Genomic DNA, 23,636 nt, shown 5'->3' on the forward strand with positions numbered 1-23,636 from the left:
TTCCATTGACTTGACCTCCGAAGTACACCTCACCTCCTCCAGTGTCTCAGTCTGTTTCACTATCTCATCCCTTCACAGCAGTTAAGATGTTATTGTCAGGACCACATTACTTTTAGAGATCGTGGGTTCAGATCTTGGCTCTACTTCTAACTCTACCTTCTTGTTAATGCACAGCTGAGGAGGCAGCAAATGATGGTTCAAGTATCTGGGTCCTAGCCACCCTATGACAGACATGGATTGAGTACCAGACTCCTGGTTTTGGCCTGGCCATGCACTGGCTGTATGGTCACTTGGAGAATGAATGAGCATATGGAAAGGAAGGAGGGAGGGAAAGAAGGGAGTGAGTGTGTGTTTGTGCATGTGCGTCTTTAAAATGCATTTTAAAAAATGTTTAAACTTTAAAAAAAGCCTCCATCATTCCCCCCTCCACCCAGCAGATAAATCCTACACACCCTAGCTGCTCCCTGCCTCACACCCACCATGGCAGACTGTGTCCGTGGAGCCCATCTCATTCCTTTTACTCACCACATCCTGCCCTTACCTTGTGAGTCCCATATATCCTTCCAGACAGCCCAGGGATGCCCCTTCCCTGAGCCCATGTGGGGTTAGCGGCCCTTCCAGGAAATGCTCCTACTGCCCTGTGCCGAGCTCAGCCACATGGGAGCTGAGGTCAAAAACCCACCTTCAACCAAAGCTGAGGCAGAGATGGCTTTTCCCAGGACAGAATGGATCTGCACACTGTAACAGTCACTCTGAAAGATCCTCCCACATGGCCATTCACACAAAAGCTATTGAAACTGCATTCCAAAATAACAATTAACCCCTCCCCAGCCCAGCCTGTCTCCCACTGAGCCTGCACTTACTTACACATCTGTATTATAAATACATGCTCACTTGATTCAGAGATGGGTTGTTCCTGTGTGGCACTCCATTTTCTCAAATATTTTCTTCCTCACACCTCATAGGTCACTTATTGTGTCTGACTGGTTATTGCTCATGGATATTATATACTATGAAAGTGATTTTTTTCCCCTTGCAAAATTTTAAATTGAAGTTTTCTACTAAATTAACCTTTCTACAAAGACTATAAACATGATTTCATTTGTTCTCTTCTGTATATGGACAATGAAAATATTGTAACACACATTTTGGTTTACCTGCAAGTTTTATGATTTTTATAAACATGTATTAATTGAAAGTATACTCTTTCTAGTTACCTAGAAGCAATATCTCTTCATATTTATATTACTTATTCATCTAATTCCTCTATTTAATTTTTTTGGAGGGACACATTATTCAATATTTTATGCTATATCTATAATGTCCACTATTTAAAAGTTAGTATCCTAAAATCTACGTGAAATTTAAAGGTCATGTCTTGTGCACATAAGAGGTGTGGTCATACAGTTTAGATACAATGCTAACCCAAAGTTCACATACAAGTTCATGGAGGGCAAAAAGGCCAAGATAGAGACTTGCCCTCAAGTCCCTGAAGATTGACATCTGACAGCAGCCATGAGAACCATGGGGGGCACCACTGTAAACCCCTCATAGTCATTTCTGGTTTACTTCTGTCTCCCTCAACACAGCAAGGAACTTCTGAAGGCAGGTGCTCTACGTTATTTCTCACAGGATAATTTCAACCAACAGTGAATGTTTAATAACCTTTAAAAATATTCCACCATGAAATGAATCCACCATTTACCATTGTGGGTTAAAGCCCCAGGTAGAAATAACAAGTCAGACTGGAATGTCTATCGGTGTTCCAGCTACTCCACTTTCAAGCCAGCTCTCTGCTACTGTGCCTAGGAAGGGAACAGAAGACTATGCAAAAGTACTTGGACTCTTGATGCTCATACAGGAGATTAAAATGGAGCTGTGGCTTTTGGCTTCAGTTTGGCCTCGAGCTTTCTTGTTGTGTGGCTATTTGGGAAGTGAAAAGCAGATGGAAGGCCTCTGTTTCTCCCTCCTCTGATGTTCTTTTAAATAAATAAATGACTTTTTAAAATCCCTGTTTTTACTTCCATTATGCTGAACATCTTTCTTTGTTTTAAAGGAGAATTTCATATTAGAGAATATCCAGTTAATTTTATTAACTGCATTTTATTCTAAACCAATGAAATATTCCATTTCTTTTATGTTTGTCACTTTGCTTTTTCAAAGATTTATTTATTTGAAACTCAGAGTTATAGAAGGAGAAACAAACTAAGAGAGCAAGAGTTCTTCCATCTGCTGGTTTATTCACCAGATGGCCATAAAGACCAGGGTTGGACCGGGCGAATGCCAGGAGCACCATCTAGGTTCTCCCACGTGGCTGGCAGGGTCCAAGGACTTTAGCCACCCCTCGTTGTTTTCCCAGGTCATTAGCGGAGAGCTAGATTCAAAGTGGAGCACCCAGGACTTAACTGATGCCCATGTGGACCATCAGTGCTGCATGCCACATCTTAACCCACTAAGCTACAATAACAGGACCATGCTTTGTGCTGAAATACATTTTGCCCATGAATCACAAAGTGTAAAACAGACAGCTTCATAATCACACCTCAAGGAAGAGTTTTAAGTGTAACAGCACTGCCTTTCAGCTCTCTTATCTATTTTTATAAACCATCAAGGTTCCACTACATATCCATACCTAGGTTCTGCCGTGACTCGTGGGATGTGGTCTCCTCAGGAAGAACAATTTTGAATTAGCCAGGTATCTCCTACCTATTACCGCCCTGCATAGTTTATGAGCCCTGTCCATGTGGGAGAAGCGTCTACCAACACTGACACTAGCTCCGCAAACAACTCAAGATCTTTCTCACAGCTCATAATGGCAGTGATGGTGCCTTTATTTTTAGCACAAGAAGTCTGCCAGAGGAAGATAACCATGCAGCTTACTTCCTCATTTATTTTGTGAGATCACACAGACTTGGAGGTTGCCATGAATTCAAGGCAGTGCAAGTCCAAATAAGTGATCCAGGAAGCCTGTGCCAACCCCAGAGCTTCATCCTGTCAGAGCTTCTCAAGGCCCAAGCCAGGCTCTCGCAAATACAAAGCATCTCCAGGTACAAGAAAACCTCATTCTTGCATTGGGCTCCTGGCAAATTTCACAACATGTATGCAACATTTTAATGTACCCAAAGTTTTCCCTGGGAACACAGAGCCTTTGTCATCTTCTGAAATTATTTCCCTTCAATTTAAAGTGAAAAAATAAAGCAAATTTGACTGATTGGAGTAGCTCTAAATTCCATTTACACAAGCATTTCGGCCTATTACCTGGCAGCTGTATTCATCCAACTCCTACATGCCACTGTACAGAAGTGAGTCACTTCCCTTCCTGGGGGAGACATACAGCACAACTCTGAAAAGCTAGAAAGTTCCACGTGTACCAGAAAAGGCAATGCTGAGCCATTGTTACTTGGCAAGTGAACACAGGCAGAGAAAATAAGTCTATAAACTGAGTAAAGGTCTAAGAACACCAACACCTTGATGAGTCAAAAACGCCCATGCACTCCGTGGGGCAGAAAATCATTCTCAGAAAAATGCTTATAATCATTTCATTCAATAAAGTGGCACTTATTCATCGAAAGTTCACAATCCTCAAGCAGTTTCCAAATAAGAAATCATCAGATTCATTTCCCACCAACAAAAGCTAGATTTTTTTTTTTTCCGTTTCCCCTATCCTGCTGCTCCTTTCCCCATTTTTGGTTTGCCACTGATTTATGCTGAAGTATCATTGAAAAGAGACAGTGGAAAAGCAAAAGAAAAAAGTACGAAGCAAACTTGGTCACTGGATGACCAAATCAAAATTCGGGACGTTTCCTGGTGGGTGGCCTCTAGGAAAAACTTGTTTTTCAACAAGAAGCTCCAAGTTACTCAGTTATAAGGAGTAATTGGAGAAGATTCTACTGGAAGAATGAGCTTTATATTTCTGGTCAGCCCAGCACCAAAATAGAGCCAACCCAATTTCCAAAAGCAGGCCAAAGGATGAACAAATCCTAATGTGTCCAAACAACAGAATGTTATTCAACAAGAAAAGGGAATTAATATTATATGAATAAAACTCTAGATACCTCCCCTTTTATGTTCAAAGCAAAAACACTCAGTATATCTGCAAAATGAACACTGAGTGTAATACGTCCAACAGATCAGACAAGCAGAGTATACAGGAGATCAAGATGCAGCAAGAACTGTAGATGAATTTTTTAATTCCATATATATGAAAAGCTATTTTAAAGAAACATTTATTAAAATCTTTCATCCATATGCCATCCAGGAATTCTTATACAGAAGTTATAATGCTGGAGTAAGGATAAACACTTGTCAATATAATTTGAATACTTCCCTTTGATTACAGTAAGTTTAACGACTCAAAAAGGGGAAAGGGGGATAGTAAATAAGATGTGCTGAATTAAATCTAACAGAAAACTAGCAAAAATGCAATGAAACAATGAACCAATACACATTCTGTCTTTCACATTTGCATGGTGAATATCTATCCTCAACTAATGACTATACATAAAGAATCAGCAGAAAGATAGCCAAATTCACATAGAACATTCTATGAGAGACTTCATAGAAGAACGTAAAGCCATCAGTAAATACACAAACTCAAACACAAACAGACAAAACTACTTACGGTTGTGGAAAGACAGGATTTTATTTTATTTCATTGCATATGAAATCCTATAGTAGGGACTGGTATGGAAGGAACTTGCAACCTTGCTTATTTTGAAAGCGTAACACAACGTCCTAAGAGCAGACAGTTTGCTGTTCATTTTCTAAGTCTAATTCCTAAATATAGTCCACATACCACAAATACCTATTATTGCATTAACTTTTTTATTGAACCAGCAATAAATTCCTAGAGTTCTTAAGTCAGGCAATTTTACTACTCCTGCTAAAAAGTCAGTCAATAAAAATGTAAATAATTTAGTCAACCAAACCACAAACTACTGAGGCATTTTTCATTCATAATAGACTAACAGAGCACCACAGAATTCCCTCCCTTGTTGTATTCCCATCAATTTTATATTCATGACCTTACGTTTCCATTTCTTTAAAAGCAACCTATAAAATCAACCACACTTAAGGTCACACAGTAAATAAGTAGAAGAGTCAGAATTGCAACCCAAGCAGACTGGATTTACAACCCACTTGGCATTCACAAAGTTGACAATCCAGCATTTTGCCCTTGAAGATCACCTACAAATGATGCCCTTCAGTACTTACTCTCAAAGTAAGCTAACATTGGTTCTCTTCTGATCAGTCATTATGTTGAGCCATGTCGCTGTGGTATTTTATCAACAGATTCAAAATAGAACCAAGCATTTATTTAACCTAGTACTTAAAGACACCTTTATCCTACATCAGAATACCTTGGGTTCAATCTCTGAGTCTAGCTGTAACTATCTGATAAAACAGAACCTGGATGTAGCAGTCACGGCTCAAGTAATAGAGTTCCAATCACTCATATGGGATTCTTGAATGGAATTCTCATCTTCCAGCTTTGACCTTAACTTCGCCCTCTACACTGAAAGTATCTGGGGGAGTGAAATAGGAAATGGGACAACATATCTCAATTAATTATTAATTAATTAATTTAGGGGGCTGACTAAGCCTCCACCTGTGATGCTGTCAGCCCATATGGGCACCAGTTCAAATCCCAGCTGCTTCACTTTCAATCCAGCTCCCTGATATGCCTGTGAAAGCAGCTAAAGATGGCCCCTGTGCTTGGGCTGCTATACCACATGGGAGACCCAAAAGAAGCTCCAGGCTCCTGGCATCACATTGGCCAAGCCACAGCTGCTACAGCCATTTGGATAGTGTACCAGCAGATGGAAAGTTCTGTCTCTCCCCCACTCTAATTTTGCCTTTCAAACAAACCAACAAAATAGAATTTCAAAAAGTAAATTTCAAAGCTATGCAAAATATAAGATAGAATGTTGGCTTTAGAATGCAATTCAAAAAGTAAGTGCTTATGTTAATTTCCAAGTGAGCTATCTACACATATTATGCAGCTCCAAAGGAGGTAGGACAACTACTGGATATGGGCCCAGTTCTGACATTTGAACCCACCAGTCTATGGTTTGGCCAAGTCAATTTGCTTCTGGGAATCATTGTTCTTCCAATTTGTATAATTACAAATTCTACTGACACAAGCTTTTTTCAAATTGTGGGTTCCAATCCATTAGTGAGTTGCCAAATCAATAAAGTGAAATCAAACCCAAAAACAAGAGTGGAAAATAATCTCAGACTTTAATTTAAAAAAAAAGTTTTTTTACAAAATCTGCTAAGTGTGAATGTAAATTTCAGTCAAAAATCTGCTACAACATGTATTTCTTAATATAAGAGCCATAAAAGTTTGAAAGTCACAGTTCTGCAAACTGACAGGAGTTCAAAGAGATCACATGAGGGATAAATTCTTGTTTATCTGAGTTCTTTGCTAGGGTGAGCAAACCACTTTTCCCACACTGTAAACTCAAAGGAAGGAACCGAACATCTGTATCCCCAGCAGGGGCCCCAGCAGTGCCAAAGCAGAGTCAATCTTCAACAAATGAGGGGGAAACAGAAATAGACTTTCCAAGCAATTGGAATTTAAGCGAGGAGCAAACATTCTTTAAACAAAAATGATTTACTTATTTTTATTGGAATGTCAGATTTACAGAGAGAAGGAGAGAAAGGTCTTCTATCCACTCGTTCACTCCTTGACTGACCACAATAGCCAAAGCTGAGCTAATCTGAAGCCAGGAGCCACGAGCTTCTCCAGGTCTTTCACACAGGTGCAGGAGCCCAAGACTTTGGGCCATCCTCGATTGCTTTCCCAGTCCACAAGCAGGGAGCTGGATGGAAGTGGAGCAGCCAGAACATGAACTGGCACACATATGGGATCCTGCTGCATGCAAGGTGAGGACTTAACCATTAGGCTACTGCAATGGGGCAGCAAATATTCCTAAGATTTATTCTTTCATTCCCTGACTACTTACTAGGATTGGAAAGGAAACAGAACAAAAGATTTGGAGCAAGAAGAGTGAGCTAGGGAACTGGGAGGCATCTTTCCCCTGAGGACTGATCCCACCCCACTCTAAATAAGATGTAACAGGTCCTGTAGCCCAAGACTGACAAAGGCTGAGTCACCTTTTCTTAGAAAATGTGGATACTGGAGGACCTTGTTCCATGATTCCTAATTTAAACCACAGTACAGAAAGCTTAGACATTGCTTACAAAGGAGAGGACCAGACAGGCAGGAATGGAAGACCTAAGATAAATTCTAATTAAGTATCTAACTGCCTTCTGCTTTTCAGAGTTGGTTCCCTAGAACAGCTCAGGAAATCTTCCAGAGAAATCAATAACATATTGCCCTAGGCCATCTGTGTATCCCAGTTCTGAACCAAGTGCAAATTCAGTCCTGACCTAGCACAAAGGAAGATGGATTCCTTGCACCTCACCCAATCCAAAACCTGGTGGGTGGACGGCTCTTCTATAAAGGGCTGCACGTTAGCCTCGGGAAAACTGGATACATTCAACCAAGGCCCACTCTGTGACACTCAAGTCCAAGGGACTGCATTTCAATCCTTTCTGTGTTTGTTCCTTTGCTTTCTGCCTTGAGTTCATCTTTGAGATTTCCAAGAAAGGGAAGAGAAAATGGGAAGAAAGGAGAAAAAAAAAAAGAGAAAAAAATAAGCTAGGAAAATTGATGAACACTTTTTTTCTGGCAGTAAGGAAAAAGGATGCTGAACAGATGCTGAGATAAAGGAAGAATTTGTCCTCCATCTATCAAGGGGCCTGGCATGTCTGGCCAGAGCACTGCTGGTTGGCTAGCTGATCCACTGCTTGCCAAGCTCTTGCTTGCCTCAAACTCTGCCTGCTAGATGTCAGCTGGCACTAAGCTGGGTTCAACCAACAGGAGAGGCTTAAAAGGGGAAAGCAGGAGCACCTGGCACCTGCTGCTCTGGGGGACTGTAATATGGGGTTCCAGTGCCACTGCCCTCTTTACCTCCTAGCAGTGGTCTCCTGCCGCTGCCAAACTCTCGGCAATCTGCCAGTGCCCACTACGGCTTAGATGTTACTTTGGATGCTGCCTATCCCCACAACACCCCATGTGGGTAACAGGCTTGGAACCCCACAAGCTTCCTACGAATGGTGCCAAGGAGGAAAGGAGCTGCTCTGGTTACAGTGTTCGATGCCGGGGCCTTTGGGAGATGACCAGATCAGGTCATCTGGGTGGAGTTCCTGTGACTGAATCCTGGTACTCTGTAAGGAGACATATGTGTTTTCTCTGGCCACTTGGAGCCCTGCTGCTTTGGCACCCTGGCAGCAGTAACACATGACCTGACTGATCTTGGATTCCCAAGCCTCCAAACAATAAGCCCAAACTTCTTTATTTAGCTGTCTGGGGTATTTCATTGCAATAATGAGAAGCTGACTAACACAGTCCCAAGGACAGTTTCAAGTCTGAATCAACAATTCCTCATGTTACTTTCTCTGTGTAATTCTGTTTGTTTTTCTAAGGGAATTTTTTCAGAAATTTAGCTAAAGGATGAGGGAATAAATCTTTATAAAATTGTGATGGTGATAAAATTCTTTTTGGTAATATAGTAAATTACTTTTAAAAAAAATCCTTTTAGGAAATGAACAGGCATTTTTCAAAAGAACAAATTCAAACGGCTAAAAGACATTAAAAAAAAACTCAGGCTCCCTTAGCTATCAGGGAAATACAAAAACCACATTGAGGTTCCACCTAACTCCAGCGAGAAATACCTACATTTAGAAATCTACTAACACCACCTGTAGACAGCGGTGTGGGGGAAAAGATACCCTACTTCACTGTTGGTGGAAGTGCAGGCTAGTACAGCTATTATGAAAGTCAGTATGGAGATTGCTAAGACAACTAAGAACTGACCCAGCTATCCCACTTTTGGGAATATATCCAAATAAAGTGGAACCTGCATATGAGAAAGAGACCTATAACTCTATAATAACACAATCCACAATAGTGAAGACATGGAAATAACCCAGATGTCCATTGAAAGAAGAATGGCTAAGGAAACCATGGTATATCTACTCCATGAAATACTACTCAGCCACTAAAAGGATGAGAGTCTACCATAAGCATTACAACAGCCCTAACAGGACACCATTATGTTCAGTGAAATAAGCCAATCCCAAAGGACAAATATCACATGTTCTCTCTGACATAAGGTAACATTCATACAAAGTACAAATAGATACATAGGTGAACAAGTATAGACATATATTCTGTTAGATGAACTATATAAAGGAGACTAGCTTACCAGGAAGTGAAGATACACTACAGCACACATTTATACTTGCAAATAAAAGGATTCCCTCCATGAAAGTGTCAAATATACGTTGGCAATATGATAATCAGTTTCTACCTTTATCTATACATACAATGCCGTGGTGCATGTAAATAACAAAATGTTCAACTTGCAACTATTACTAGAGGGCTATAGTACTGTAATAATATGGTAGAAAATGGAGATAGGGGATAATGGGGAAGGAAAGAGGGAATCCCTATACCTAAACTGCAGAATGGATAATAAGAAAAAAATGTTTTTAAAAATTTCTTCTTCATCTCCTGCCAGCTCTAAAGTCACGTTCACATGATCATTATGGGTGTGCAACATTATTTTTGAGGATGTATAACTGATCTAATTAGACAGGCAATTTTTAGTGTGCTCAAACTTCAGATTTGCCAGAGCAGGCATTTTACTATGTGAAAATCAGAGCACTGGGTTTAGAAGCAACTGGCAGAGTATTATCTGAGAGCAGTAAAGAATTCTGTTGTTTAAGAGTCTTCAGAGAGGAATGTTGGTTGCTTTTGGTTGGCTCATCAAATTCAACATGGCCTAGAGACCATTGGAAACACTGAAGACAGAGGAAAACATACTCAATGGGAATGATTCCAATTTACTAATTAAAAAGTCCTAAGTCTAGAGTGTTAGAGTTATTTATTTGTGTCAGGGTGTGATGAGTCCTCAGTTTAGACTAAGCATCACTCTAGCTACTGGGAATTATCAAAGTGACTCAAAATCCGCATCCTTGTGGAGAAGCAGCAGCCAGAGAGATGGGCAATCCAGTAAGTTCACCTTGGGAACATTCTAAGCAGAAGTCAAGTAACAAGACACAGAGAGCTCAGATTGGGAGTGTGGCCAAGCTGGGGAGATGGGGAACTGCTTCTCCAAGGCTGTGTTGACAGCTGGGAAATGAGCAGGCATAAGCCAAATGCTCCCAATTAAGAAAACAGCATAGCAGGAAGGCTATGACCAATTAAAAGTTCTCCAGTAAAGACAAGGAAGAAAGGAAAAGCAGGATAAGGAAATGAGAAAGGGTCTAAAACCAGGCAGGAGGTTTAGAGCATCCTTTCAGTAACTTTCTGAATATATTAACACTGTCATGTTTCATCATATTATATGTTTACATTTAGTCCAAACCATGGGATTTTTATTTATCCTAGTGAAAATTTTTCTGAAATATGCATTTTACTTTTTAATTAAAAGTTTTAAAACTTGGCTTAGAGTAAACCAGTGCCAAACAAATCCTACATACTTGATGGGGTAGATATAATTGCTAAAGCCTTAGGAAAACTTGGACTAAGAAATTTCAAAGTTCTTGAATCACTTCAAAACCGGTAAAGGCATTTAATGATATTGCAGATTGCCAGGACATGTCCCTCAGAATACTGTCCTCAAACTCTCCCCCAAACAGATGTTGATGAGAGCTTCTGGCTCAATTTCTTGGGTACATGACAAGAGATTGAAGGATACAGTAGCATAATAAACAAGAAAAACAGTTTGAGGACATAAATGATATTTCACTGTTTGAAAAATATTTTTGAAAAATATTTGCTACTTTTTCATAATTAAAATGTACATAATCCATGACAAAGAACTTGGATAAAAATAGGAAAGTATTATAAAATGTATCACAATTGAAAAATGGATTGTTGACATTTTTCTTTATTTTATGGACTTATAGATTTATATTTATATTCATATATACACACACAATGGATATACAAGTTACCCAATTTTGTGGTTTTTAAAATGCTCCTCCAAGGACAAGGGTGTGCCCTACTGGTTAGGTCATCAGTAATGAGAGTTTCAGGTTCAAGTCCAGCTCCACCCCTGATCCAGATTCCTGCTAATGTAGACCACAGGGGACAACAGTGACAGCTCAAGTAATCATGCTGTCACCTGCGTGGGAGTCCTGGCTTGAATCTCTAGCCACCAACTTCACACCCAAAGACCAACACAACCCTGTCTCACGCGGGCATCTGGGGAGTGAACCAGCAGAGGGAATCTGTCTCCTCTTTCTCTTTCTCATCTTTCTCTTCTCTTTGCCCCTCAAATATTTTTTAAAATACTTCAATAGCAATGGCCAAATTTCATGCTGATATTGTGGCTAATACCATTCTTCAATAAAAGAAACCAGCGATATCTGCAAGAATCACTCAGTCTAGAACTAGCACAGGAATTACAAGACATTCTGGAGGTTGATTTAGTAGGAGAGGAAGGAAGGAACATTCAACAAAACACACACAATAGGTGTGTGTCAAAGGGACATAAAGGGCCAAGTGAAAAAGATCCCCTAGCCAAAGCTACAACAATCTGAGCCAAGAAATATCCACAGGAGCACTGGGTTAGTTAAAATCCTCACACAGGAAACAAACATTCAGGAGTCAATTGTGGTACAAATAAACGATTGAATAAGTCATGGAGGATAACAGGCAAATCTGCACTGAAATTAAGTAGTCCATTTAGAGGCTGACCCCCTAAAGAGGTGAACGCAGCTTCCCAGTAAGTGCAAGGCCGGCACAGTGACCTTCTCACCCCAATCCTGCCTCCAGACTGCAACATGGAAGAGCAGAGAGGTGCAGGACAACCTGCCAAGAGAGAAACCTGAGAAATCCTGTTTCTGCCAGGTGATGAAGGTCAGACTCAGCCATCCCGAGTTATGGTGATGGTCAGTACCCTTGACGTGAATGCAACGAAAGAGGGGCTTAAAAACAACACTGTAGGCTTCCTCCCTACCACCCGTAACTCCAACCTATTCCTGAAACGGAAGACACATCCTCCTGACAAATGCTTTACGAAATGTTTGTCCTGTCCACCCCAGACCTGACAAGGTCATCATACACAAAGACATCTGAATACTCAAAGCTCATCATGAGAGTCCATGGTGGTATAATCACTATAGCAAGTACAATTGCAACACAAGATATTAAAAACAAAGAATGCATTCACAGCGTAAGAAAGGGAGCACCCTTTACTATTTGGTTATCCTTTCATGAATCTAAGATTATTCTAAAAACTAAAATGTAACAAAAACCTAAATATTTTTAAATCATTTTTCAAATTTTTTTAGTTGTTTCATTTATTTGTAAGAGTTCTCAAACTCTGGTTCACTCTCCAGATGCCTACAGCTGCAGGAGCTGGATCAGCCTGGAGACAGCAAAGAGCTCAGAATTCACTCGGGGTACCCCATGTAAACAGCAGAGACCCAAATACTGAGCCATCACTTGCTGCCCCAGGGTTCATATTAGCTGGAAGCCGGACTAGAAAACAGATCCAGGACTCAAACTCGGGCACTTCAAGGTGTCTTAACCACCAAGCCAAACACCAGTGAAAACATTTTAAATGATCAACATAATAACCCCACAGGATTTACTTTTCATCATGTTTCAACACTTTCCTAATGTTGAAAAATTTAGTCTTTTCCATCTTTTCCCATTAAAATTAGCAGAATGAGAAATAATTCTATATGAACTTTTGGTTCACATCTTTGATTATACCTTTGCAATAGATTCTTAAAGTTCACTCTAATTTCCAGAAAAGCTAAAATGACACCTGTGAGTACAGCAGACAGCCCAGAGCAGCTGCAGTGCCATTGCACTGGGAAACTTTCCTGACTTCATTTACATTTCTCTAGATAGTAAGGAAAATGCCCAGCCCTGTATTCAACTCCCAGCCTTACTGCCTCATGCATTCATTCAGTGAATGAGCAACTGTCCTGCAGCAAACACTTTAAAAGCTTCTAGCCTGCTTCTTAATGAAGCAGCCCACCCCAGCCCCTTCATTTACACAATTCTTACAATTGATAGCTGAAGACCATGTCACTGTCCTGACAACAACATAGTACATGCCTTTAAGTTGTGAATGTTTATATACTAATTTTCTGCAGCAATTCAATCTCCAGACCACTATGTGATTTTGTAACTGAAAAAAAAAAAATCCTCCTGGGCCCAGCGGCATGGCCTAGCAGCTAAAGTCCTCGCCTTGAACGTGCCGGGATCCCATATGGGAACCAGTTCTAATCCTGGCAGCTCCACTTCCCAACCAGCCCCCTGCTTATGACCTGGGATAGCAGGCGAGGAGAGCCCAAAGCCTTGGGACCCTGCACTGAGTGGAGACCTGGGGGAGGTTCCTGGTTCCCAGCTTCGGATCAGCACAGCACCACAGCTCCGGTCGTTGTGGTCTCTTGGGGAGTGAAGATCTTCCTCTCTGTCTCTCCTCCTCTATGTATATCTGACTTTCCAATAAAAATAAATCTTAAAAAAAATCCTCTCACATTAACACTTCTTATACCTTGACTGCTTTTAAAATATAAATTGTTTCTTTCATAAATTATTTCCCCCCAGCATTTGCAATCTGAATGTGACTTGACTGTCCTGTAGTGCCACCTAATGCTCATCCTGACACACCTGTGCTTTATGCTCCAATAATTATTTTGGGACTGGGTGTGTCCCTAGCAGCAAAACTTCCCTTGATTGTCTTCCAAATGTCCATCCATCATCAAGCCCTTCAAAACCATTGCTTCCATTTCCAGGATACCTGACTATTTCTTCCTCACACTTACAGATCACCTCAAGAAACCCCACAACAGTGTCAGTAAGACCAAGTCCCCTGCCAATGTTGTTTGCAGTGGAGAGCTATAGACTGCTGAGCAAGAAGGGAGGGAAGATAAAGGAGTGAAGAAGCAAGTTTGGGTAGAGAAGCGTGACCCAGTTGTCCCCAACAGAGTCAAGAATGTTGGGTTTTTATGTGCCCTCATCACCCGATCACTGGTCCTTGACAGGGCACTGCTTTGGGAAGCTGATTTCTTGTGACAGAGGGCAGGACTTGGCCCATACTGGAGGACATGTCCTGTGGGGGTGCACCTTGTGAAGCCATTACAGTCTACAAGCCCAGCAGGAGGGGGATGGGCATATCCTGAGATGAGAGAGCCTGGGTGCTGCAGCACTGTGTCCATGGGTGAGGGTCAGTCCTAAGTCACTGTGCATTTATCTTCTCAGTGCATCTTAAACCAAAGTGACCCAGCTACTGAAAAAAAAAAAGTCTCTACAATCAATATAGATGCTTCACTGACAGAAACAGCCATTTCCCATCTGCTGCGGACTCTCCATGTCTCTTCATGGCCCGGGCAGAGCCAGGATGAAGATACAAATGGAGAACTCAATTCAGCTCAACCACCCTGTGGGAGGCAGGGACGCAAGGACTTGGACCATCACCTGTTGCCTCCTAGGATCCACTTTAGCAGAAAATACCACCCATTAGTTACTTGGTTTTATTTCTCATTCCTAGGCTACTTTCCATGAATAAGGCATGTATGAAGGACAGGAAGTAACAACAAATGACTCCTTTTAACACCCACCACTTAAGACATGACAAAGAGAAATTCTTAGGAGGCCTAAGCATTATGAAACATTATCTACAAAGTGCAGAGAGCCCTGACTTCCTGAAGGGGGCAGGTTCAGAAGGTCACTAGAGCACTGACTGGTCACCGGCCTCACTGGCCCAGAGAAGCAATGTCACACAATCAATGAACAACCCATCTCTAGAATGATGAAACCAAATTACTACCTATTCATATTAATGCTGAATGTAAATGGCTTAAACTTATTGATCAAACATCAAAGATTTGTGGACTGGAACAAAGAAAAAAAAACCCATCTTTCCGTTGCCTACATCTCACTAATAAAGATTAGCAGAAACACTATCTCATGGATTTTGATGTTTTTATTTTCATTTCTTCAAAACAGTTTTTTCCTCATATTAAATTCTTCACTGACTTATAGGTCATACAGTAGCATCATTTTCTTCAAAAAGGTCTTGATTTTCAGTTCTTTAGCAACACATTAGTCATTCGGTAAGGTGTTATTTAACTTCATGGCATTATAAATTTCTAGCTTTCTTCCTGTTGATTTTGCTTTGTGGCTTTTCATTTAAGGGGATGTACAGTAACTGTGCAATGAAGACTATCATATATAGATGTGAAGATACAATGCAGTATGCATCTCTACTTTTAGATCAAAAATGGACTCTGAATGAAGCTTGAATATATCTTGACAATAGGATACTGGACTATGTCACTGACCATGCCTGCAATGATGGACTTATGACTATTTATGAAGAACTACACTATTGCAATAATAGAGGAGAAATCATTTGGGGGAGGGGCTTTTTTGGAAAGCAGGTAAGAGAAATCTCAAAGCCTATGGAACTACATAGTAAAATAATTTAAAAATGAATAAATGTTACATTGCAATAAACTGAAAAAAAGAAATCCCAAATAGACAAAAAGTAGCTCCACCTACCTCCCTATCTTCCCACAGTTCCATGGGTGCAGTGTTGTTTCACACATGACAGCAAAGCTATTCCCAAAGTTGGGAACCTTCCTGAAGATGGCTTTCATTCCCCTGGCTAGGAATCTAGGCTCCCATGGTCATCATTAGTTGCTGAAGTTCAAAATCTCCTCGTGCCACTATGAAGTCCCACATAGTCTATCCTCTCCCAGCCACCTGAAGCCCATCTCACACAAACACCCACACATATGCATACACACACACTCCTTTCTTTTATCCCAGCTGCCCCTGTAGTCTTTCTGTGCCTGCCTTCTGCTGCAGTTTCTCTGCCCAGAATGGTCTGACACCTCACATGTGCCCCCACATCGCCCAATTCTGGCCAACTCTGATTCACTCTTTACATTTCACCCTACAGGTCACATCTTGAAGAAACCTTTCCCTGCCTGAACCCTTCCCCCAGGGTGAAGGTGGGGCAAAGTGACAACGCCCATGACCAGACCTAGCAACCCTAGAGCACACCCAGGGAAGCCAGGTAACACAGCAGTCAGACTTAGGAGTTTGGAAGTCAGCCACATCAGTTCCAAATCACAACTCTGATACTCACCAGCTGTGGAACCCTGGGCCATTTCCTTGCTGAGCCTCCAAGCATTCATCTACAAAATGAGGTGAATATCTCCTAACTCCCAGAGCTGTCACAAAGACTAAACAAAGCAATGCCTGCGAAGCATATGACAGTGACTGGCACAGCACTTGGAATTATTATTAGCATGAAACATTGGAAGTTCTGCTAAAAGCAGAAGACATTATCTCATTTTGTCTTCTCTTCGTTAAAGAAAAATATCCAAAAAGGACTTCTTCAAAAAAGAGCTAGATATTCAGCCAACAATTTGCTTGCCTGCCTACAGATCATAACTAGACTCAGAACACATAGCTTTATTTTCCAGAGGGGTTTAACGTGGCTGGAAGTCATGAACACACACCAAACCGACAAGGAGGTCCTAAAAAATATTCACATTCGAGTTTTTGGAACTCAGCCTGTAAACACCAACCACTCCAATCATGGATAACTTTCTCCAATTTGTAATGGCACCTTTATCTTCTTGTTTCTTCAATATTGTGGCTTCAGCCTGGCCCAACTATGGCAATTATAGGTACTTGAGAAGTGAACCAAAGGGATGGAAGAACATGTCTGCCCTCCTCTGTGTGTCTGTCTCTCTCTTTGTCATTCAAAAGAAAATAAAACTTTCAAGACAATAACTTCTGTCAAAACTGTTACGAGATTTAAATGGGACAGTGTACATAATCATAATCAATATTTTGACATTCTGTGCATAAAATACCTACCAGATAGTTTTATTTACTCCCTCAAAATTCCAAACCTTTCAGAGAGATAAGAAAACACTGACAGAAATATAATGTGGCTATTACACAGAAAATATGCAACGGCGAAAGAGTTACAATTCATTATATGTTCCTAACAATGAAAGCAACAATAAAAGCAACAATGATGACCTAGTGGGCTATCTGGTGAGGATGACCTGCCAATCAAGAATTACTAGTGACATTTTTTCCTGGTAATCAAAGAGAGCTTAGGTGGCTTTCAACCAATAAATAGTGAAGCCAGGGATACGTCTGACTCCAGTATTATCTATTACACTGTCTTTATTAACTTACTTTCTAGAAGCTAATCTTTATTTTAGGAATCTGGGGAGAAAATGGAAGTAGAAAAAGACTTCAGTGTTACATGAGACAGTGGACAAAAGCTTGCGCTTGGGATCCTATTTTCCTTGACTGTGTTGACAGGGTACAACCTACAGCTCAGAGCCCTACTGTCTGGTGCTTGAGGTAGGGACCATGGCAGAAGAAACCTACATACCAATGACACTGATGAGTAACTTCTAGGACATTAGTTCATGCCCTGTGGTTGGGTTTCCTCTTCTGGGAACTGCAAAAGACACATAGCCCAAATGCTGCACCGAATCAGTGTGTTAATACAACACAGCAAGCACTTGGAATGACACCCAATATGCAAGAGATGCCACGTCAGCATGAGGTCTTCTAAAGGTCATTATTTTCGCAAGAGCTATTCAAAAAGTTCATGGGAAATGTTTAGTACGAAAAAATCTACAAGGGAATTTCAATTTTTTTACATCAAAATAAATTTACCTATTATTTCCATTTCTTATCACTTTAGGTTATAATCAAAAGCAATAAGTAGTATAAGAATTTTTTCCTTAATGCCAAAGAGAAATATCAGCAGAAAACCCAGGTCTTTAAGCCTCTCCCACAAAGCAAGCCCCTGCTGTCCCGGATCCATTCATTCCTCATTCTCACTCTGAGATTTCAAAGAATGAGCAGCCAGTAATTATGAGAACACACATCTCTATGATCCTTTTCTTGGATTAAAGAAGATCAACTACATCCACAGAGTAGCTCGCCAAAATGCTGCCTCATTTGTCATCTGTAAGGATCATCTGGTGAGGGTAAAATCAGACCAGGCTTGGGGACACACATCATGGCCATCTGTGATTGTAGCAGCTGGGTTTAGAAGGATTAAGAAGATGATCTAATGCGCCCTCTCCCACAGAGACTGTAAATATCACATTTTCTTATGGGGAAATGCTGTTGTCATTTTACAATACAGTTCAAAGGAGGGTTCCTCATTCTCTGAGGAACACAGCCCATCATGGGCCAAACATACCATCTTCTCACCCATCTTTCTCTTTGGCTAGGATGCTCATTGCACATCTATGCAGATGAAACAAACCATTTGTAAAAATTGTTTCAGCACAGACATTTTTCAGATTTAAACAGAAGGTTAAAATTAGATAAGGAGGGATACTGGCTTTTTAATGATCTTTGGCCAAGGGGAAAACAGGAAGTATGTGAAGAGAAGGTACCTGTGCAAGTATAAAGAATGTCAAAGAAACCCCAAACACCACAAACACTACAGGAAGAGTTTATATATCATATATATTCACATATACATACACACACACACACACACATCACAAAAGCTAAAAACTGCCTGGCCTTTTTTTAAAAAAAATATTTATTTATATTTAAAAGGCCAATTACATAGAGAAGGAGAGACAGAGATGTCTCTGAATCATACCCCAGATGGCTGGAACAGCCAGAGCTCAACCAATAGGAAGTCAGGAACCAGGAGCTTCTTACAGATCACCCACGTGGGTGCAGAGGCCCAATGACCTGGACCATCTTCTGCTGCTTTCTCAGGTCATTAGCAGGGAGGTGGATCAGAAGTGGAACAGCTGGGACTCAAACTGGTGGCCCTATGAGATGCTGGCACCACAGGATTAACCTGACCACTGGTCCCACCGGCCTTTCCTTTCCCTGCCCATTTTCCAAGCAGGGAAACAGAAGCCAAATAGCTTTGTGACAGAGATTAGCAAGGCAGAAAGAGAAGAGCCAAGACCCAGGCCATAGCCCCACTGGACAGTTTTGGGACAGAATTCAGTACATGAATCCTGACTGGTCACTCATTCACATGCCACATCTTTCCATGCCAAGTGCCAGGTGGTTCTTCCTCGGGTTTGACAAAACTCATGAGAGAAGAAAGGCTGAAGGCAAAGAAAGGGAAAACAGCAACTAGATGGGAGCAGATGTAAGATCACTTGACAGAATCTCACTTTCCTTTAAAGCTCAGAGGTGGAGAGCATGGGACCTGGGAACTCCACATACTATAGGTTACCTACTAGCTCTGTCAGTGCCATTACTTCCTGCAAAGGGATAGGGGGAAACTCAAGGAACCCAGCAATGCTGTTTTTGTCTTTTTCTTGGAGCTGAATTGCACATGTGCAAGGCTGGACAGCCAAGCCAAGTCACGATCAGAACTACAAATCATCTGTTTCTCACCAAACCAATGGGTTAAGTGAACAGGAATCATATACACACAATGGAATGTTATGTTGCTATTATAAAGGACCTGGAGGTTGCCAAGTTAAATTAGCCAGACACAGAATAACAAATATATGCTCATGTGGGAAAGCTAAAGAAGTTGATCTCACGGATGCAAAAAAAACAAAACAAAACAAACAAACAAAAAAAAAACAGAGCAGTGGCTACTGGAGGCTGGGACAGGGAGGAGGAGTTGGGGAGGATGGGTTAACATGTATAAAACTGCAATTAGAGGAGGGATACATTTGAGCATTCTGTGGCACGGCACAGGAACGAGTGAAAATAATTCATCGTGTATTTCAAAACAACTAGAGAATGGGACTTTGAAAATATTTGAGGGAATGCATATGTGAATTACTCTGATTTGATCATTCCACATTGTCTTGAAATATCACACTGTAGCCCACATAACTATGTAGCAGTTAAAAGCTGTCAATGGAGAAGAAAAGATGCAACAGTGGGAATGAAGGAAGCCAAAGCAGCAGAAAGGGAGGAGAGGGGAAGTTGTTGGCCTTGTACATGCTGAGCCACAGGCAGCAAGGCCCCCACTGAGCCAGGGCCCTCATCCTACAAGGTGTTGGCCACAGCACTGCGCTGGCAGAGCTTGTCTCCTCTATCTATTCCCATCATCCCCAGAGACACTTAGGAAAGTGCTCAGGTTTCTAATTTAGGATGGTGAGAAAACAGTTCAAGGACATTTACAAAGTGCTGGATTTTCTTTTTATGAAAAGCTATTCTGCATTTCCCACAAAAAAAAAAAAAAAAAAACACGAGTCCACCATGGCTTCAAGGATCTAAACAGAACATAACTTCTGTTTTCAGAGGATCTGGGAATTCACCATTTGCCACATGTACATCTCAATCTTGCTTCAAAGGGGGAAAAAATGCTTCGCTTGTATGAAAACTTCCAGCCAAGCTCTTGGATTGCACACCCTCTCAGGACTCTCTACAAGGCCACTCTGAAATCAGGCACCGTAATAATTCAGGCTACAAGGAAGCAGAAGAGGCTTGCTTTCTTTGTACAATATTTTTAAATCAACAAAACTACATTTCTCCATTTCTTTTGCTCCAGCACCAATCACCACTTCCAGTGCCCAGGGCTCCAGAAGAAACGAGTTTTGAGAAACTAGCAAACTTATTCCCGATACTTGAGTTACTTCATGATGCTCCTGCTTATTTCTGAATACTCTTGACTTAGACTTTTGTCATCTGCTATTACTGTCACATTAGTCCTCACTCTGAAGTTTGAGAAGCAGCTGAAAACAGTGGAAGACGTTATTTAATGTTTTTCAGATCCACTCATGGTTCAGTAGAAATAACTGCATATGGAAGAAATGCAAAGTTCAGGCAGATGTCTGCTTCTCCACCATTGTCCTACTTTGACAAGAATCCACCCAACAGCAGCACACTCGAGCAGGTGGCTGGCTCTCATCTCTATTTCTTCAATTTCTCCTCACTTTTCATCAAAATTATCTTCCTAGCGGCCGGTTAGGTAACTCAACAGGCTGATTCCAATCTTGCAGTCTTGGTATCCCACATCAGTGCAGGTTCCTATCCCGGGTGCTCTACTTCTGACTGAACTCCCTGCTTACAAACTGGGAAAGCAGTGAAGGGTGGTTCAAGTCCTTGGAACCATACACCTGTGGAAGAGGCTCCATTGTGACCATTCGAGTGATCCAATGGATAGAGGGTCTTTCCCTCTCTGTTACTACTTTTTTCTCTAAATCAGTCCTTCAAATTAAAATCAATCTTTTTAAAAACAGGATGAATGAATGATTTTCTTTTTAAAATATCAATCCTTGGGTCTGGTGCAATAACCTAGTAGCAAAAGTCCTTATTTCGCACACACCGCAATCCCATATGGGAGCCAGCTCCTGTCCTAGTGGCTCTGTTTTCCATCCAGCTACCTGCTTGTGAGCTGCAAAAGCAGTCAAGGAAGGCCCAAAGTTTTGGGACCCTGCATGGGATACATGGAAGAGGCTCCTGCATCCTGACTTCGGATCAGCTCAGCTTCAGCCACTTGGGGAATGAATCAGAGGATGAAGGATCTTCCTCTCTGTCTCTCCTCTCTGTATATCTAACTTTCCAATACAAATTTTTAAAAGATTTATTTATTTTTACTGGAAGGCATATTTACAGAGAGAAAGGGGCAGAGAAAGATCATTCATTTGCGGGTTCACTCTCCAAGTAGCTACAAGGGTCAGAACTGAGCTGATCTGAAGCCAGGAACAAGGAAATTCTTCCAGGTCTCCCACACTAGTGCGGGATCCAAAGATTTTGGGCCATCCTCCACTGTTTTCCCAGGCCACAATCAAGGAGCTGGATGGAAAGTGGAGCAGCCAGGACATGAACCTGCACCAGGTCCAGCATTCCTCATTTTTTAAAAGCATCCCATGACCCCTTTCAACAGTTTTTTTTTCTCCTGCTACCACTGCTTACATACCCCGTAAAAAATCAAGTCCTTGTGCCCACCTGCCTCCTTTCCACACCTTCAACCCACTGCATGCTCACACACATCTTACCAAGGACAGCTTCCACCCTGGTACCTGCTACATCCTGGACAACAAATGCCTGGCACATGGAGTAAAGGAAATAGAAAAGGATAGTCAGAGATGAGCTCTGAGGCAGAGGTTCAAACCTTATTCAAAATCTTACTGCAGCATGCAACAACCAAGTTTCATAATAGGAGAGTTCACATTTTTTCTTTGTATTTGACTCTTCCAATACATCTCAATTCCAGCTGGAGCTAAAAGAATGGGGAGAGAAATACTGAGGGAAAAGAACAAAACAGAGTATTGATGCTAAAGGGCAGGCATTGGAGATGTGTAAAATGGGAGAGACGGGAGTAGCAACTCAGAAGGCAATGAGAATCAGCTGTTGTCCAGGAGAATCATCCTTGAACAACAAATGCAGCTGACCAGCACTTTAGATATTCTGGTAAGAGACTGTGGTGCTTTCTAATTAGGCTCAGTAGCAGACAGGAGATCCCCATAAACACAACCAGGCAACTGAACTGCATGTGGCAACAGAACAGAGCAGGCGGGTGAAGACTGGATTCTCCATCAGCACCAGGATCTCTCTGAATCTTGGCTGGGAGAGGATGAACAAGGACTACTTCGCAAGGAATGGCATGGAATGCAAACATGTTCAGGACACAAAGCAGGTTAAGCAGATGGGCCAAGAAGTGGCAGTGAATCAGGCAGGAGGGTATGTAGAGCAACGACCCAAGTAGAATTCAAGACGCTCAGGCCATGCGTGAGGTCATGCTGGCAGGGAGCTAGACTCCAGAGGTATAGGTACACTGTCAGAAGACACTAGGCTACATAACCAGATAATCCAGAGAGGAGGAAACTGTAGTGACCCTAAGATGTCCAAAGAAGCAATGCTTTGTCATCTGTGCTATATTGCAAGATTACTTACAGCACAAAAGAACACAAAATAAACCTGGTGCAAAATCTCAAGAGAAGGACCTATTTGTGTTTCAACAGGTTAAGCTGCTACTTGCAAGCACACATCAGACTGCTGGTTTGAGTCTTGGCTGTTCCATTTCATACCCATTCCCTACCAATGCACCTGGGAATGAAAGCCAGCCCGAGTATTTGTTCTACTGCCACTCGTGCAGAAGAGCTGGACGGAGGTCTCGGCTCCTTGAGGCAGTCTAGTCCCAACACCAGTGCCACACCCTGTCTCCCCATCTTTCTGCTTTTCAAATAACTTCAGCTGTTAAAAAAAAAAAAAAAAAAAAAACTCAAGGGACTTCACACTAAAATTGTTCCCTGAAGGTGAGAGTACACATAAATTAGAAATCTTAATGAAAATACAATTTCTATGTTGTGCTTACATTAACATCAAGCAAAAATAATTGGAGACCTCATGAAAATCATGATATTCTGATTTTTGTGTTTGGGGATAAAAAGGTCATAATGACAAGAGATCTGTACAAATGAGAGGGAATAAAATGTTTTGAATAAAATATTGAATTTCAAAGGGACGGGAATTACATTCTACACTGATCAGAAAAAGTGTTAGCTAGAAGAAAACATTTACTGTGATGAGAAAATTAAAAGTGTGCAGGAAATTGAAGATGATGACGACACTTTTAATGGTCTGGACAAACCGAACTGTACAC

The 23,636-nt window shown here is 41.3% G+C and overlaps 1 protein-coding gene across 5 annotated transcripts in view; it reads right to left on the reverse strand.

Annotated features, from left to right (window-relative positions):
* MCTP1 (multiple C2 and transmembrane domain containing 1) overlaps positions 1-23,636 on the reverse strand; it is a 406,611-nt gene that overhangs the window by 377,259 nt on the left and 5,716 nt on the right. For 4 of the 5 annotated variants that reach the window (XM_040986053.1, XM_040986052.1, XM_040986051.1 and 1 more), the window contains exon 2: positions 13,031-13,041. The exons of the other annotated variant lie outside the window; for it this stretch is intronic. In XM_040986053.1, coding sequence (XP_040841987.1) covers positions 13,031-13,041 — 11 coding nt within the window. The remainder of the gene's footprint in view (positions 1-13,030; positions 13,042-23,636) is intronic. 5 annotated transcript variants of the gene reach the window in all.

This window comes from Ochotona curzoniae, unplaced genomic scaffold, assembly GCF_017591425.1.
Source record: "Ochotona curzoniae isolate NIBS_2020 unplaced genomic scaffold, NIBS_Ocur_1.0 contig_4501, whole genome shotgun sequence".
Lineage (NCBI taxonomy): Eukaryota > Metazoa > Chordata > Mammalia > Lagomorpha > Ochotonidae > Ochotona > Ochotona curzoniae.